At 36.8% G+C, this 19100-nt stretch overlaps 2 protein-coding genes across 5 annotated transcripts in view; one reads left to right on the forward strand and one right to left on the reverse strand.

The window, feature by feature from the left end:
* LOC129264871 (prolyl endopeptidase-like) overlaps positions 1-890 on the reverse strand; it is a 16079-nt gene extending 15189 nt beyond the window's left edge. The window contains exon 1 of one of the 4 annotated variants that reach the window (XM_064102076.1): positions 768-890. The gene's annotated coding sequence lies outside the window, so the exon portion shown is untranslated. Of the gene's footprint in view, positions 1-448; positions 684-767 lie in introns of those variants that run through there. The other 3 variants (XM_064102077.1, XM_064102078.1, XM_064102075.1) reach the window with 3 other exon arrangements.
* LOC129264868 (translation initiation factor IF-2, mitochondrial-like) lies at positions 320-15576 on the forward strand. Its single transcript, XM_064102079.1, has 14 exons — positions 320-686; positions 3300-3723; positions 4295-4348; positions 4788-4896; positions 5530-5690; positions 6281-6457; positions 6874-6923; positions 7404-7493; positions 7786-7910; positions 8710-8914; positions 9190-9430; positions 9921-10226; positions 10961-11101; positions 11742-15576. The coding sequence occupies exons 2-14, from the start codon at positions 3327-3329 to the stop codon at positions 11909-11911; spliced, it is 2226 nt and encodes a 741-aa protein (XP_063958149.1). The 5' UTR covers positions 320-686; positions 3300-3326; the 3' UTR covers positions 11912-15576.
* Positions 15577-19100: the final 3524 nt, after the last annotated feature.

Here is a 19100-nt window from a genome sequence, read left to right on the forward strand (position 1 = left end):
GTAAACATATCACTCAGGTTTCATAACAAGATTATTGGAAGACAGCAAGTCATGAAAAATATATGGTGAACTGGGGGGAATTGAGGTCACCGAATCTATTTTTAGCACTCTCAATCCCAGTTAGTTTGCACTTTATCCCGCAGGGCCAGGGGTAATTAAGTGAAAAACCCGTCCCCATGGCATAAACAAGAATCTCAATTTTCTTGGTTTACGAGGATATCCTTGCTTTCTGGCGAATTCTGAGACAGTCCCAATTGAACTTTCTGACCAGCGCCTCTACTTCATCATGCATGTCCCAGTGTGGGGAGGGGGCCTACACCCTCACGCTAGATGCCCCTCCCCTCAGAGTCGATCAGACCAGGCCCAGGGCCTCCCCAAACTTCCCAAGCCAATTTCCGTTTTCTCCTTCTCTCTCTCTTTCTCTGATATTGTATTTCCTTTCACTTACAAATTTACTTGTATACTATAGGCCTATAATCTACATTTCTCAGAAGAATGTTTCACTTAGTGGGGCAGAACTCAAACTCAGACTCAGAGCAGCAAGAGAGACACACACAGTTCCCGCGGGCCTGCCGCGCCCCGGCGCGGCCGGCCACGCAGCATGCAGCGAGCTAGTCGCCGGAGGATTCAGTCGGACCTGCCGAGGCGAGATATTTCTCGTGAGATTGTTGGAATAAATAGCCGAGGTAAGTGTCATAAATTGCATAATGGATGCAAAAATGTAATCAGTCATTTAGAAAAATACATTTTATTGAAATTTTACTTACCATCAGCATAATTTTTGCTCAAATGATCAAATTTTTAATGTGTGATTTGTGTTCTGTACGAATTTTTGTCGGTGCGGAGTAGCTCAGCCCCACTTGTTCAAATTTGTGTAGGCCTACTGTAATAAGTTAGCAAATAGTATTACCGGACACTATTATGATTCCGGACGCGCATATTACTGCGTTCTAAAACAAATTCGTACCGTAAGACTTCTGCAATTCAATTTCACAGAGCAAAACATAGAACAAGATTGCAAAAACAAGGCGAAAAATCCAACTTTTACCTAATTATCTCTAAAAATGACAGAAAATGCTTAAAATATCATATAACATAGTTTTGTATTAACAATTGATATATTTTCTAACGGAAATATGGGCCTGATTTGCCGAATTTCAATCTCGTCCACTCCTTCGATAAAAAATGATGAGGTGTGGTGTATTGTGGGTGATCGTCGACGGCTAGTTCTCAAGGTACCCGTGCGCGAGGTTTACCGTGAGTAGAGCCGTCGATCGGCAGTGCATCGATAGAACTTCATGAGCGTCACCATACGAACGCGAGCATATTATTATGGAACATGCAGCTAACAATACAAAATAAAATAAGTTATCAAACACGAATTTATTACCAACATCTGCTCAGATTCGATATAAAAAAAAGCAAATAATACTTAGAATTTACTCATGATATGATATAAGAAGAAAAAAAAAAAAAAAATTGTTCTTACAGCATATAATCAAGGATATCTTTACCCGTCCGGCGCGCGTCCGGAATCATGATGTAATTTGTCGCGCACGAAAATAATTGTTTTTCGTGGAGGGGTATGCGGCAAGTGCGATGCAAAGAAAATGGTTGGTAAATATAAAATAATTTTATCACATTCATAATTTTCATAATATTTGGAATAGCAAGTGTGAATTTTTCTTGATTGTATTTCCCCTAGTTGTCATTTTTAAAGCACTGAAATAAAGGTGTCCGGCAATAGGATACACTGCCATACATAGCCAATAGCAGAGTAGATCGCACCGATATGGCGAGCTGGCCTGTGAGTGTCTGCTAGAAGATTGACAGTCTTAAAAAGTTAAACGTTTTTAAACTTGTTTGAACTAATGTAATGTGAGGGTGGGACCGAATCCGGGACAGCCCGACCACCGGACAGCCCGACCCTGGACAGCCCGACCCGCTGCCCTGGACAACTCGACCGGGTCGAGTTGTCCAGGGTTGGCTCTGAATCGGACAACTCGATCTCGACCACTTGAATTCTTCAAAATTTCATGAAATAAATTTTCCAACATTGCTTCAAAAGTATTTTTCTGTCAAGAATGTATTGTAGAAACATAAATTACGCAGACAAATACTTTTGAAGCAATGTTGGAAAATTTATTTCATGAAAATTTTGAAGAAGATTTCAAGTGGTCGAGTTGTCCGATTCAGAGCCAACCCTGGACAACTCGACCCGGTCGAGTTTTCCAGGTCAGCGGGTCGGGCTGTCCAGGGTCAGGCTGTCTGGTGGTCGGGCTGTCCGGACCCCGGTGGGAATATATACTGAAGGTAAGATAAATCACAGAAGACAAAATAATGAATGATTGAAGGGGTGTCTAATTTCTAAACTTCATGGAAATATTGAAAATATTCATCAGGCTAAAATTAGCTAAAATTCATTCACAAAAATATGCACATTTTAATATACAAAATCAACTTGATGGCAAGATCGTACACTGAAACATTATTGGTGAAAAATGTAAAGAAGTTCAAGGGGTTTTGCCGGTTTCACAATCTCAAAATTCTATTCTGATCAACGAATGCGTGCTGTGCTGGAAATCCATTTGGGAAAAGTGTAATCTAACTTCACAGACAAAAGTTTTATGGAGATTTTAACAAAAAGTCAAACTCAGAAATGAGATATATATCAGATGGACGGCAAAATGCTATACTATAGAACCATCTGTACCAAGTTTTACTCACATTTTTTAATGATATTCTGCTTGCAAAATGATGATATACTGATGCTTGTGGAGAAGTTCAGATATTTTTTCAGAACGGGCTCTAACGGTGACAAATTTGCCAATATTTGGCAATATATTCAAGTATAGGCCTACTGATCTCATCCTTAAGAAATTTGCTTCCTAGGGTAATTTTAGGTCACTTTTCATGTTGATGATGTCAGATTTTAAAGATATGAATAATTTTTTAGATAATGGACATGTGAGGTTTGGACTCTGTGTGCTATACAAAAATCAAAATCACAATTACTGTATTGCAGGGTGATATTTTATTTCAATGTGAAGGTGAAGTCAATTATCTCCAGCAAAATTTCGCAAATAAAATGATACAGATATATCTCCGAGTCTGAAAATTCATGATACGTTCATTATGAGCAGTAATCAGCTTACTGTGATTGTTATGATTCTTGCCTGGCAATTGCAATTGTTTTACTCTAATAACTGCCTGTTGGACAATATTGCAGAATTCAGAGTAAGATTATTATTTGTAAGATAATATAACATTCTATTATCATATTGTTTGGACTGTTGCAGGAATTCATGCAAAAGAAGTAGACTAAAATGTCTCTACTACAGAATGGGAGGATGAGCTACTTGATGCAGCGATTCTTCAAACAGCAGTTCAGGCAACAATGCAGAAGGAGCCCAATAGTTCCAACCCCTGCTCATCCTGCAAGACATGTCCAAATCCTTACGGACTTTGGATTCTTCAAGAATGAGCGTCCAGATGCACAGATTCATCAGAACAGAAATGGCATGCTAACAACCCCATGCATTTGGAGAAGGGGCTATGCTGGGGGTTCAACCAATAAAACCAAACTGGTAAAGAAGGGACCTCGTCCTGGAAAGAAAGATAAGCAGCAGCATCAAGCAGAGGTACTCCTGAAGAAGAAAGTAATTGCTGTTTCAGGACCAATGACAGTGAAACAGCTTCAAGAAGCTATGGGTGTAGAGGAAGGTATTGACTCATCTTCAGTTTCATGCTCAATTTGATGGATTTTTCAGATCAAAATCCCATCCAAGAGTTTTTTGTGATTTATCCAAGTGAGCAATGGAAAGTCAGTAATTTCATCATATAGAATGCAATAAACTTTTCTTTAAAAATGACAAACAATCTAGTATGCATCTCACTGTTTTTACCAATCAGCTTGTTCACATTTTTTTCATAGGGAGAGTCGGGAGGGGGGTCAATGCATTACCACTCTTGGATAAAGAATTATGACATTGATAGTTTTGCATAGTTGAGAACTTGAGATTGGTTTGATCAGTTGCAACTTGCAGCTTAAACTCTCCTAGATTGGGCTCTTAGCCCATATTCATATATCTGTGGTCAGCCCAGGTATTTATGACAGTTACACTGCCTGTCAACAGTGTAAAGACACATTACAAGGAGATAGACTAGAGAAAAATTGTCATTTTGTAAAAACAAAAAGGATGAGTTGTGTTGAATTCAGTTAATATTATGTTTAATATTATTGTTCTTAAGAAATGATAGATGATAGTTCATCTTGTTTCCCTTTTCTTTTTAGATTACATCTATGAATTTCTATTAGATACAGACGTTGACTTTTCTCCATCATCAGGTAATTAAATATGTTGATATTTTTAAGTGGGCAGTAGTGTAATGTTACTAGTACTCCAGAGAAAGGAGCAGAGTCATTTCACTGTCTTGAATATTCTAAATCATTCATATTGGATACTTCCAGTATTTGATTGTATTGCCTTTTTAGTTAATTGAAATAAAGTTAAAAAGCATATTGATAGACTTGCTTAAAATGAAAATTATAGTTGGATCATTCGACAAGAAGATATTTTTTTCTATTTCTGTAGCAAATTCACTTTGAATATTTCCATTGCTTTGAATATTGAAGTACGGAAGGTCAAATACACCATATGTAAAGTTTGAATGTGGAATATTGTACTTTTTGTCACCATGAAAGTCTATGTTTTATTTCTTTTATTGAATCACATTTATGAAGTTTTGCTTCCTTCAACTCTCCCTTTGTTTTCTTTTTCAATCAGTTCTGAAGCCGTCCATCATTGAAGATATTGTGACTGATTCGGACATGCATTATCTACGTATCAAGAAAATGAAGGAGAAACCAACCAAAGACAAGGATGAATATCCCAGGTGAAGAGTAAAAATACTAAGTAATGTTTCACAGATCTTTTTATCAAGTCACTGAATTACTGCAATTTGCTTGGCAGAGTGCAATTTTCTGATATGTTTTTACTAATTTTCCTTTGTTTTTTTTATATTAAGTTTTATAAAACAAAGCCGTTATATTTTTATTTTTTCATTTGAATCATGACATTAGTGTTAAGATGATCATGATAATGATTGTGATTGTAATGACTTTGTATCTTTCAGATTGAAATGAAAAAAAATGGAAATTGAATTAATTTCAATTCAAATTAATGAAAGTAATCTTTAATTAAGGGTACTGCCACTTTTTTCCATACTGTAATTCATTTGTTAGTTATATACCTAACTACCTAAACTCTTAATTTTTCAGAGAAATTACTGCTGAAGAGATAATACATAAATGGGGTGCCAAGTGGTATCTTTGGAATATGAAAATTTGAGTTCATTCTTCATTCAAGTATTTCTATCCTTATTGTTTATCGTCAGATATTGTGTTTTTTGTCATGTAATTTGTATACAATTCACATACAATGTTTATAAATGTTAATATTTATTGCTGTTGAATTTAAGAATGGAAATTAATAAAATGTTATAAAATTATGGATCTATGCATTTCAGACCCCCAGCTGACCCCTCACTGCTGAAGTCCCGCTCACCTGTAGTGACCATCATGGGCCATGTTGACCATGGAAAGACCACTCTCCTGGACACGTTACGTAAGACCTCTGTAGCGGCCGGTGAGGCAGGAGGTATCACTCAGCATATAGGAGCATTCCAGGGTGAGAGAAACAATAGTCATTGCTGTGTATTTATGTAGAAGTCTTGAAAATACTTGCATTGAAATCATTCAATTTTTTCTCATATCCCTTGGATCAAAGTTCAACCAGGGGTTTTATAGTGTGCACCAAAAGTGGGATGATCTCTTCATAATCTTCTGACAAGCCAAAAACATGGAGATGAAAAAGGTTTCTTAACCCCCCCCCCCCAAAAAAAAAAAAAAAAAAAAACCTCAGAATGAACTTTGGCAGTCCTTGCCTGCCGTTTCTCATCACATTACGGCCCATTGCATTAAGTACTACTGTAACTTTGCCATCTAACAATAACTTGAAATTCTTGATGTTTTTTGGCTGTTGAGTGTAGTTAACAAAGTAGTTTCCATTGGATTGCAAAGTTGTTACCATAATCATACCCCTTATGGAATGTAGTTATCCTGGGTATTTGAAAAGCAATCCTTTGCAGTGAACTTTGTTAATTGTTATTACATTAGCAACATTTGGAAAGCTCACAATATTTTCCCTCTTTCCCAAAACTGAATTTACCTTTAGATAGCTATCTTTCAACCTAGAAAACTATGACTCTTACATTTCAGTAAAGCTTCCATCTGGTCAAATCATCACTTTTCTGGACACACCGGGTCATGCAGCCTTTAAAGCCATGAGGGAACGGGGTGCTGAGGTAACCGACATTGTGGTACTGGTCGTTGCAGCGGATGATGGTGTCATGGAACAGACAAGAGAATCTATCAAATATGCAAGGAATGCTGGAGGTAAACTTGTCCTTGACTTCTTTTTCTTTTTAGTGTGGCTACATATCAAGAATTGAAAGGTTTATTTATTACCAGTAGTGTCCTTTAAGTTTGTATAAAGATGCTTATTAATGGGATAAATGCCTTACCAAATGGCACCAGCACACTGACTTACTTTTAAACCCAGGTCTGTGGGATTGTGAGACCAATGCTTTACCAACTGAGCCATTTGCACCTTCAAGGGTGAGAGAGGATTGCTTTATCAAAGACTGCTCTTCTAAATTTTCACATTGAATGAAACAAACAATAACCCACCAACAGCGTTCTTTGTGCATACTAATTTCATACTATCTTAATTTTAAGATATGTCTGAATTCTGTTTTGAAAAGAAAGTGAAATAGTAATGTAGATTCATATTTCTTTTCTTTTCTTCATAGTTCCCATCATTGTAGCTTTGAACAAATGTGACAAACCTGATGCTGATCCAGTAAGTACATGTAATTGTTTGGTCTCCTCTACTAGTCTTGATTAATTATGAGAAAATTTTAAATCATGGTGTCATTAAATCTTCCTGATTTCTTGTAGAAGACTTGAGTTGAAGGAAAGATGAAAGTAGTCACCGTCATTGTTGAATAGTTTCAAGTACTTTTCATATCATTTAGAAAAAATATATATTCTCTAGCCAAAGATTACAGTGACAATATTAATTAATCTAACTAAGCAATATCTCACAGATTTTAAAGGCACCTACATTCACAAGATTCATGCCTATAATAGATAATCAAATTGGAAGTCATATTCTAGCCAAGTCAAGCAAGGTAAAGTTTACACCTTTGTCCCATTGTATTGTTGGTATTGCAACTGAATAAACAGATAAAAAGGTCCCTGGATCTTGCTGTGTTTTTATTGAAATCAAATATTATGACACATAGCTAAGTTGGAATTCTGTCTTTTTATTTATCTATAGGACTTCACAAGGAAAGATCTTCTTGCCAATGACATTGTCATTGAAGAGTATGGAGGAGATATCCAATGTGTAGAGATTTCAGCACTCAAGGTACCGGAGATGATACTGTTTTTCCAAAAGTGTACTATGTCAAGCCATGTTTCGATTCATGTTTTTACTATTGGTAGCCAAATGTAGCAAATCATCCCCAGTTAAGTTATTTAATTTTACAATTAAATTTATCTTACTTTGGAATGTTGCAAAATATTCTTCTGGATTGGGCAAAAAGATCTACAAAAATTGTTTTTTTTTGCAATTTATGTGGAATTTGCAATCATACAAGTTTAGGATACCAAGATAAAGCAAATTATAATAAAAATGAGGTACTCAATGTTTATTGCAGGGTCATAATCTAGAAGCTCTGTGTGAGGCAGTGATGACACAAGCAGAAGTCCAGGAACTGACCGCAGACCAGACTGGTCTAGCTGAAGGGGTCATTGTGGAATGCAAAGTGGACAAAGGAATGGGGTAAGAAGGATTCTTGCGTCCTTTCAATTTGAATTAAGAAATTTTTAATATGTATTCATGACAATTAATTAATATACTCTGTTCTTTTGAGAATTTCTTCAGTTTATCATTTAATATATCTGTGGATTGTAAAATGATGATCAATTGAGATAGAAAGTTGTAAACTTATAAGCTGTATTCTTATTCATGAAGTATCTACAGCACTTATGTAATCCATATTCTATACATCTCTATTTACAAGAGATCTGTGAATGATGTTTAGGATAATTTTGTACTAAAGCTGACTCTGAATTTGGCCCTGTCATATAAAGTGTTGCAAAAGATTGAAATTAAATTTATGGTAAATCTAATTTTGTTAGTTAGAATGTTTGAATTTTAAATCTATTGCAACATGTCTCTGATTTGAATTGAAGAAAAGTTGAAAAGCAGCTAGTATATTATATTATTAAAAATAGCATGACTTTATAAGTTTTGGCACTATATAAAAAATGGGTTTTATCAGTCAAAGATCCATGGTAAAATCCATCGTTCTTTCTAAAGAAAATTTGGCACAATATAGAGAGATATCAATATATGAAATACTTATTTCAGGCGGTATGTTATTGGCTTCTCAGGTATCTGAATTAATCTTTTGATTCTTTATTGAAAATGTTTTACCATTCTGAAATTAATGAAAAAAATTGAGCATAATTGTTAGAAAATTAAAAAAAATATTGAGTATGAATTTCATAACTTGAGTGCAAAGTGACATTACTTTGTATAAGGCAGTCTTTTGGCAATCTGATAACTTTTTGTGCAGGCCAGTGGTCACGCTGATTGTCCAGCGTGGTATCCTGAAAAAGGGGGCAGTGTTAGTAGCTGGAACAGCCAAGTGCAGGGTGCGTGCCATGCAGAATGAAAGGGGAGAGCCCATGGAGCAAGCATTACCCAGTCAACCTGTGGAAGTTACAGGATGGAAGGAGACCCCCGCTGCGGGAGATCAAGTCTTACAAGTTGAATCTGAGGTACAGGACGCTTCTCATAATTTCAGTGAAAGTAATATATTGATAGGTTTTGATTTCTAAATATCTGCAGGCTTAGTATTTAGCTCTGTGGCATCTGAATAGAGAATCCTCACCAAAGCTGGAGAATGATGAGGATGTGATTAATTGCTGCTGCCTTTTGGTTTAAATCAGATGCTATCTTCCAAGTTTCTATCCAACATTCCTGCTATGAACATTTATGATATCTTACATAAACATATACATGTATCTGTCTCTACTCTGTATCCCAATCACAGAAGCAGGCCAAGGAGGTAATCAAGTGGCGGGAGGAGAAAGCATCCTCATCCAAGCTAGAGGAGGATGCGGTTGTTGTGGAGAAGAAGACAAGTGAGCATCGGAGGATGTATGAAGCACGACGGGAGGCTCACTCCAAGATGCATTGGAGGGAGATTAGGGCAGAGAAGGTGACTGCGAGGTTCCTCAAAGAGAAAGAATCTACCCCTTCAGGGGATCCTGAGCTTAACTTGATTATCAAAGGTAGGTTATGTGTTCTTGGCTACTTTCTTCGATATTGTAATTTATGTGTATATTAATCTTCAATATACCAGTGTGGTTTACGGAGAAGACATGATTTATTGATCTATGATCTATTGAGTAAGATTTACTGTTTTTCTTTGGCAAACATGCCCAATTGGAGAATGAAAGGATTTCATTTGATTTAATTTGATTGTCCAATAATTGAACATTCTACAGCATGCCGTCATCGTATCCCATCACTGAGCAAATTTGAGACATAGTTTACCAGAAGGGACATATTTTAGATGGTGTAAGTAATTCATCTGACCTTGTATTCTGTTTACCTTACTTTGGAAGGTAATTCAGCATTATTTGGTGACACTGACATCATTGCCAATTGCAGACTCAAGATAATGTGGATAGCATAGTGCAACTTTGACGCCCTATGCACCAAAGGTATTCTGTGCCTCTCTACTTAAGTAATTTTTCAATTACCATTTTCCTTCCTCAGGTGATGTTGATGGTTCAGTGGAAGCCATCTTGGACACCCTATCCACCTACACAGCCCACCAACAATGCAAACTCAACATCCTCAACTTCGGGGTTGGGGTCATATCGGACAAAGACGTGGAGCTTGCTAACACGTTTAATGGTGCCATTGTGGGATTCAACGTGGCTGCTACAGAAGATGCCGAGGAGATGGCAAAGGCTAAAGGAGTGCCTCTCAAAATGCATAATATTATCTATAGACTGGTGGATGATCTCAGAGAGGATCTTAGCAGGAGGTTACCCCTGTTGGAACAGGAATCTGTAATAGGTAAGTTTGTCGGATGTGCTCCCATATTATTTTTGACCCTCCACTGTGGGGATCATGCTGGTGATACAAGCTGGATGCAGCTAGCTCTCTATCTGAAAGATAGCGTTTACGTCCAGCTTGCCAGTGAAGTGATAACGTGTCTCATCACCTGATATCAAGAGGTGATTAGTTGATTTATATTTCATACCTGAAACTATTTGATTGCCGTTTAGAGAAAAAAATATATATACTTCTCCCTCCAGAATTTGGTATGGAAATCAAGGTTTCCTTTAAACAAAAATGCACTCAAGTCAATGCATGTTTTACTATTCGTGCCTATGTACATTAATTGCGCATCATTATAAATCTTGATTTTGCTCGAGAAGGTAAATGTTAGGTCACCATGAAATTTTCCTGTCACTGCATGTGATGGAGAAAAGTGGACTAAACAATTGAGTGGCAATGCACTTCTATTTTGTGTGACTTTAAATAATTCATAATGCATTATGACTTTATGGGCTTAAGTGATCGGTGAGATGCAAAGTTTCCATCACCATGAGTGATGATTGATGGAGAAACTACACTTTTCATGTGATTGGCTTTTTACCTATCACATAGCAAGATTCTTAGTTTTTAGAATGCAGACTTTGCCTGAGTTGAGCAGAATTATGTGGTGCTAATATTTTCAATTTTTCACCTTTATATTCTATTTATTATCATTTCAATGTTTTCATTGGCTTTTCAAATTGAATCAGGAGAGGCAGCTGTCCTACAACCGTTTGAGATCTCTATCGGCAAGAGGAAAGTCAGTGTAGCAGGATGCAGGGTGGACAAGGGAGAACTCCAATCAAGGGGGCTATTCAAGCTTATTAGGAATCAGAAAACTATTCATCAGGGTAAATAGAACATTACACTGGGATGGGATGCAGATCCACTCTTCCCATTGCATAGATGTCCATGCTTTAATGTTCCGCAACTCTTTTTTTTAATAGATTTTAGGTGATATCGGTAATGTGAATATTATTTATAGGCAATAAAGTGTCTAGAAGGGGATTTTTTTTTCAGAACCAGCCTCATTGTCTGATTTTAAAAAGTTATGCCCACTCCCCCAAGTCGGATGTTGCAAGGGTACATCCGACCCAATATCAGTGCCTTTCCCAGACTCTTAGTTTAATTAATACGCAACTGTTTTTTGGTGCATGTAGAAAAAGCTTTGTGTATTTTAATCACCACAGAAAGACAAATGTACATACAAATACAATACATACTACATACAAAAGTCTTTAGTATCAACTTTAATATTCAGCATGTGTGTAAAAACCTAGGGTGTTTTAATCCTTTTCATACTTTGGAATGTTCCCATACTTTACACCCTAGACTAGTGAAAATTCATGTAATTTCAAATGTTTTGACTCTCTTTTTGTCTTTATATGTTCAGTATACATGATGATCATGATTAATCAATTGAAAGACTCTGTGAAATCTATTATTATTTCTATTTTAATGTCTCATATTGTCTCTAATTGTGGTGTTTAGGACCCCTGGCATCATTGAAACATCATAAAGATGACGTCAGCAATGTGAAACGAGGATTGGAGTGCGGCGTTAGGTTTGAAGAACAATTGGACTATGAGATTGGAGACACTATTATATGCTACGAGATAGAGAGAATACCTCAAGAAATTGAATGGGAACTTGATTTCTGATTATGGATGATATCGATTTAGTTACATTGAACTGGACAAATTCTGTTAAAAGAAAAATTAAATTGTTGGTTGATGTGAGGTCAGTTTTCTGGCAGAATGTGAAATGGAACACATTGAAAAATTTGTACTTGTGAAGTGCATGTACTGTATATACAACAGTGGTCAAGGAATTCCACTGTTTTCATGGCTTGGTCAGCTCTCTTAATTCCGTGCTCTAAGCAAACAAGGAATTGTGTACTAGATTTACGCCTCCATGGATGATGAAAAATGCAGTAGTAATGTTGTGCAGAAGCAGTAGCTGTGATCGAACTCGGGCTACAAGATCCTCAGCTTGAAGCAAAAATACACAAGACTACTGTACTACATCAGTTTCAGATCTGAGAGTGCTTCATGAAGGGACTTGTTAGATGTTTTATCCAATATTCACCACAGTAAAATGTAGATACTTATGGGCAATTCCATAGGTTGGTGGACATGAGCTCAATGTGTCTTTGTACATATAGCCCATCTGAACCGTAACGTGTGTAACCACTTTATCTGCACCCCTAGTAAAAACCATGTGTTCTTTATATTTTGAATTATTTACAAATTTGTCTCCCTAATATACTTCTTTGAAATGGATATAATCAACTTTCATAAAAGCCTTGCATGAGGACACTTTTTACTTATGTCCACTTTTCATTTTATGCATGTCCAAATCATGTAACATGAGTAACCGACACATTTCAAAGATTTGCCAGGAGCATAATGAAATTTCCCAAGTTTTGTTTTTATACAAAGGATAGTCAGACTGCGTACTATGTTGTGATAAAGAGATGTTTAGTTCCTATCAATAATAATGGAGTTCGTTACGAAACTTTGTGTTTAAGAATGGATCTCATCTGACACCCCAATTTCAAATTCCAAGCTACTTTCACTCGCCCCCCCCCCATCCCGATATCAACAAGGAATGGTTATCCTTAAGTAAACAACCACGCACTCTCCCAGATAATCCACCTTCCCCCAAGGAGAAGTGACCTTCATAAGGCCTGGCAGAGAGAGAGAGAGAGAGGGAGTTAACTGGGGGTGATTTTTTAAAACTTATTGTTATTTCGGCAATTGTGGGTCATTTTGCATCGTTCAAAATTTCAGTTCGATCTCCATCTAAATATTGAATCGTTTTTAGACATGCTAATATCCTAAAACAAATAGAATACAAATTTATTCTTTCAAGATTACTGTCAGCCAGGAAGCTCTGAAGAGTTTGTTTATACTATTACGTAACAAGGACAGCTGCAATCCCACTCAATGCCGTTCATCAGCCTGATGTGGTGGCATGCACAGTGTTTTATCGGCTCTTATCAGCAGCTGCAGTCACTAAATCGACCCCACCCCAGTTTAAACGAGAGAAATGAAACTTTCCCCAAAACTGAAAGTGGGGTGTCAATACCCCACTTGAGCTCCCGTTGACTTATACACGCAAGGCATCATCAGCAGTCAGATGAACCCCACCCCAGTTTAAACGAGAGAAATGAAGCTCTCCCAAAATCTGAAATTGGGGTTTCAAATACCCCACCTGAGCTCCCATTGACACAACATGCAAGGCAATGGAGTTCCTGTGTTATAAGCTGGTGGGGTATTTTTTAAACACAGGATTCGCGTAATGTACAGCTCCAAGTATGAGTCAAGGTGTCTCCAAATGTAACGTGAGTAACCGTGGAATAGCCCTTATGCTTTTTAAAGCCATCACACACCTTACGTCTGGTCCTCAATCTGATTTTGGAACAATTCGCATTTTGCTCATTTACTGAAAATGTGAATGAAAAGTATCTTTTTATTTCAGGTTCAAATTAACTGAAAGAATATTAAAATATAACAATTTTTGATGATTGCAAACCTTTATTTTGGAGTAAAGGCCAAATTAGTTTAAAATCATAGCCAAGCGTACGATTGCTATGACGTCATTAGGACTACATATTAAAATTCGATTTTATTCTTATAAAGTTAATAGCATAGTCACAGATTTGAACACAGTTATTCCTACAATGATTTAGAACATTGCACAGTAGGAAAATCCATGTATCAATAGTAGCATCAAATTCTACGTATTATTTCAAAATCGGGTCACAGACCAATCGTAAGGTGTGTGGTGGCCTTTAGCCAATCAAAGTTAAGGAAAAGTTGTCCAACAACAAATGTTGATGAAATGCTCTCGGGTAGGGAGGCACCTTTGAATGTTTTTCACAGATCAATGGTCATGAGATCAAATGTTCCTATTGTATGGGAAAAACAATATTGAAATCTGACATGTACAAGCTTGAAAACTGAAATACTGTGAAGACATGGGTACTTCAATAAAATATGTACATGTGGGCCCTGTCTTACAAAGACTTGTGATTGATTTTCTACATATGTTTATTCATACATTTACTGTTTTCTTGTCAATTCAGTATGCTTCTCTTTGTTTTCAAAGGACATTGTGCAAATTTCCTATAAAAAAATTATGACATTGATGGATTTCCATATATTTGAGGTTGATCAGATCAATCTTAACTCTTTGTAAGACGGGGCCCAGACCCGGGGGGGGGGGGGGAGGGCCACTTACATTGATGAGTGGATACCATGCGTGACCAAAAAAACATGTAAAAAGGATGTCTTTTTCAAGATAGGGCACGTTACGTACGTATCGTGATAAGGGTGTCAAAAACACAAAATTATTGAAAAAAGGGTATCTATTTCGCTCGGAAAAAATATACGTGTTTAGGGTCAAATATGCGGGGATGATGAAACAAAATCAAAATGTTTTATAAAGGATGTCCTTTTTGCCCCAACACTACGTGTTTAGAGTCCGATTTGCGCGAGGCGTGGAAGGTGGGGCCGTACTAAACCAAGATAATGGTGTGTAAAGGTAAAACGACCGACGGACCCGTGACTTAACAATAAAATATAGCTGTACTTGTTTAGGGGTTCATTTCGGGGAATACTTGCCAAGAGTATCGTTTTGTTTCCAATACTTGTTAAGGGGTGCATTTTCAGAATATGGAAAATACATCGCTGTACTTCTTTAGGGGCTCAATTCTGGGAATACTTACCATATAGTATTTGTTTCCAATACTTGTTAAGGGTAGGGTTTCACACGCCAATACTTGTTAAGGGGTGCATTTTCAGATTATGGAAAATATGTGTTTAGGGTGCTTTTCAAGACCCCGTGGTCACGCATGGTATCCACTTGTCAATGGAAGTGGCCCCTCCGGGGCCCAGACCTTCTACATGTGGTATTATTCTGAAATTATTTGTTTGTGTTTCTAGTTCATATGGAAGGTTGTAATGTTCTCAAATTATCATGGCTTGAGGAGGTCATGAAGTGAAGTAAGACTGGAAACAAAATAGGGGTCAGGTATACAAAAAGATATGAGAAAGTTATGAAAAATTAAATGGACATTTTCCAATTTGCATGATATTGAAATAAAATGAGCATGTCTTTGTATTTAAATGCCTCGGTACATGTATGAATAATTGTTTACCTTTTACAAAGTAAGCATGCAAAATACTTGGGTTGTTACTTGTCTGGTAAGCTCCTACCAAAACAAATGATTTCTGCCCCACCTAAAAATACATTTATATCCAATTTAGATCCTTGTTAACATTTATCAACATCAGTAGAATTAAATTATTTCTATCATGGTATTGTGCAGGAATTCATTTTGTCAGATTACGTGTAAATCGTATAACTGGCCTACTTTGAATTGGCCTATCATGTTGACTTTTTTTAACTTTTCACTCGGGACCAAAACATATTGGGAGGTATTCTCATAGCATTGATTCATTTTAACCATAGGTTAACATACACAACAGAAAGCTCTGGTGAAAAGTTGTGAAAAAATGATTTTGTTATGATTTGAAGAGAAAAAAGATGAATTTCATTGATTCATTTGTAATATTGAAACCTACCATTCTATGGAAGCGTGGACTAAAATTGTTTAATCAGAGTTACACCTTGGTGTAATTATCAGAATGCCATCCATTGCTTCTATAAAAGGAATTTTAAGGGTCATGTATCTCTTCTTTCCTATACTCAGTAAACCCTGTGGTGTATTCATAATTTTGAGTCTGCTGAAACTGTTCTTTTAGCTATCATCTATTCTCCCTGAAGTGTAGTCAAACCTAATTACTCGAGTATAATTTATTGACTATAGTATTTTCTCTGACTTACAATGAACTAGTATATCAATAGCATTTGATTGTTCAAAGCAGGCCTGTAGCCAGGGTTTTCAAATTAGGGGGTTCAATCCCTTCTCTTCTCTTCTTTCCCTACATTTTCTTGCTTTCGAAAGTTTTTTTTGGGTTGATCAAATCCCAGACTCCCCCCCCCCCCCCTGGCTACGGGTTTGATAAGGGGCAAGATTTATGTCAAGTGCAATATTTTAGTTTGAGCAATGTACATATTTTCATAAGTACATCTTGAAATTCCTTTTGCCTTTTAACACAGGATTATTTAACTTCTTATGGTAAATATGATACGAGTAATGCTTGGACTTTCATGCAGTACCTAACTCACGAACCAAACTTTGTCTATCACTTTTTTTCATGGTGAGGAACAAGAGAAGATACTCATACAGCCAGGGAAATAATTAAAATTTTCTGTTTGAGCAAAATATCCCTTATTATAGTTGGAGGGATATTGGCTTGAATTGAATACATGAATTGTCCCAATATTTTCCTCTTCCTATTCATCCAAAAATATATTGTGCAAATTTTGATATCTTGTGGTTAGTAGCCCTCTAATGGCAAAGTGAGATTTCATAGCAGAATCAGGGGCCTGTTTCATAAAGAATTACAACTGTTGTAACTTTGCCATTATGGCAACTACCATGGTAGCCTTGATTCTGATTGGCTGCTGAGCCCTGTTACCATGGTAGTTGCCATAATTGCAACGGTTGTAAGTCCTTTATGAAACGGGCCCCAGATGTTCTGAAGATTTAAATTGCTTCAGACTTGACTATTATATGAAAACAAGGTATAAGCATGCTACGTTTGCAAGTGGGAAACACATCATGAACTGAATACTCCTTGATCCAACTTTATATGTATCTAAAATGCTTTTGTAATTCAAGTGTGTCTGTTCATGCTGCATGTGGAATCTTGCCAAAGTAACTTGACCAAGTGTTAATGGAGAGGAAACCAAACTTGTTAATTCGTCTAAAGGATGGCTAAAATAATTGTTAATAGCTGATTACGGAGGCATGGTGTATAATGTTACCAACTACCATTTATCATTTAAAAATGAAAGGTAATTAAAATATGAGAAAAAAATATATATATTACAACACAATTACATTGACTTCTGTTTTTGTTCATGTCATGGATCACCTTCAATCTAAGAGGGGGAAAGAAATATTTAGAATAGTGGTAGATGTGTAATTACCAGTACTCATAAACATCACATACTGGATAGTCTTTGTGGATGTATTTCACTAGCAGAATTACCCATTCGTAATGGTCGGCAAACCATAAAGATTGGGTGTTTCAATGAAATGTATCGTCTTACATTTTAAATACCGAGTGACACTGGTATTTCAGTGAATTAAAAAATCCTTATAACTAGGTCTTTTCCCGGGGGGGGGGGGGGGGGGGCACTTCCATTGACGAGTGGATACCATGTGCGACCATGGGGTCTCAAAAAGCACCCTAAACACGTATTTTCCATATTCTGAAAATGCACCCCTTAACAAGTATTGGCGTGTGAAAACCTACCCTTAACAAGTATTGGAAACAAAACGGTACCCTTGGCAAGTATTCCCTGAATTGACCCCCTAAACAAGTACACTATTGTTAGATCATGGACGTCGGTTTTACCTTTACCAACATATTGGGTTTATTACGGCCCCATCTCGCGCAAATCGGACTCTAAAACACGTAGTGTTGGGGCAAAAAGTACATCCTTTATAAAACTTTTAGTCTTGATTTTTATACCCCCTCGAATTTGACCCTAAACAAGATAGCTTTCCTAACGAAATAGATACCCTTTTTTCATTATTATAGTGTTTTTGACACCCTTATTATGTTACGTACATAACGTGCCCTATCTTGAAAAAGACATCCTTTTTACGTGGTTTTTTGGCCGCGCATGGTATCCACTTGTCAATGTAAGTGGCCCCCCCAGGGGTTGGGTTTTAAAGACATCATCTGTGACGAGTCACAAGATTCGAGATTAGTTTCATTTGCTCCCAATGCGGATAGAGATTGAGTGTTCATTTGAAAACTGGAAGATTGATTTGTTGAGATGATGCATCCAAAAGCAAATGTGTAAGATTTAGGAATTGCCTAAAAAGAAATTGATTCAATGCAGTACCCTAATATTATGAGCAATCCGTTGTATTTGCCATTTTTAGTTTTTAATCTAATATTCATGTAGTAGACGGTACCTATCAGGAGTATCACTCATCCCCCTCCTTCCCACACGTCTTGTGGGCCTTTATTTAGGGATGCCAGTTATCATGCAAAAGCCTGAATTCAGGCCCTGGAAATTTATTTTCAGGCCATATAGCATTTTTGTGTACAAAATATTATATTCTAGGTGATTTTCATGCCCTCTGATCAATTCCAGCTGGCATCCCTACTTTATTGAATTTCTCTCTCTCCAACATTTTTTACAATCTTCTATGAACCCTCACCTGCTACAGCACTCAAACTGTACATGCACTTACATGTACTTGCCATCTCTCAACGTTCCTGAAACTATTACCAAAAAAATCAATCTTCTTGTTACATGCATACCAGCTCACATCATATTCGATAACCTTAACTATTCCCATGTCCTCTTCAATCATCCTCTCACCATCTCCGTAAATGTATTTAATGACAGAAGTGATAGTCATTCTTTTGAATTATTGTCCTCTATCTTTCAATACATTAAAACTCCCTCTTAACAACTGCCCTCTTCATTCAATACCTCTCTTTATGATAGGTTCTCACTTATCACGGTTAGTCTATCCACTTGATCAGGTCCAAATCAAGCTAAATTGGACCTGGTCATTTAATTGCTCAACAAGGGCTTGGTCTCCATCAATCTACCTTGAATGATCATTATTAAAGGCAATCAAAAATGCTCTGGCTACCTACTCAAATTTTAACATAATAAAAATACTTGTCCAGGTAAGCAGTGCAGAGTCAAGGAAGGTACATGCAAACCTACTGCATTTACCTTGCA

The sequence above is a fragment of the Lytechinus pictus genome, chromosome 7 (assembly GCF_037042905.1).
Source record: "Lytechinus pictus isolate F3 Inbred chromosome 7, Lp3.0, whole genome shotgun sequence".
NCBI lineage: Eukaryota > Metazoa > Echinodermata > Echinoidea > Temnopleuroida > Toxopneustidae > Lytechinus > Lytechinus pictus.

Coding starts and splice junctions, on each gene's coding strand:
- LOC129264868 (XM_064102079.1), top strand. CDS start 3,327: ATGTCTCTACTACAGAATGGGAGGATGAGCTACTTGATGCAGCGATTC. Junction 6,458..6,873: donor ATATGCAAGGAATGCTGGAG/GTAAACTTGTCC, acceptor TTTTCTTCATAG/TTCCCATCATTGTAGCTTTG. Junction 9,431..9,920: donor GCTTAACTTGATTATCAAAG/GTAGGTTATGTG, acceptor TTCCTTCCTCAG/GTGATGTTGATGGTTCAGTG.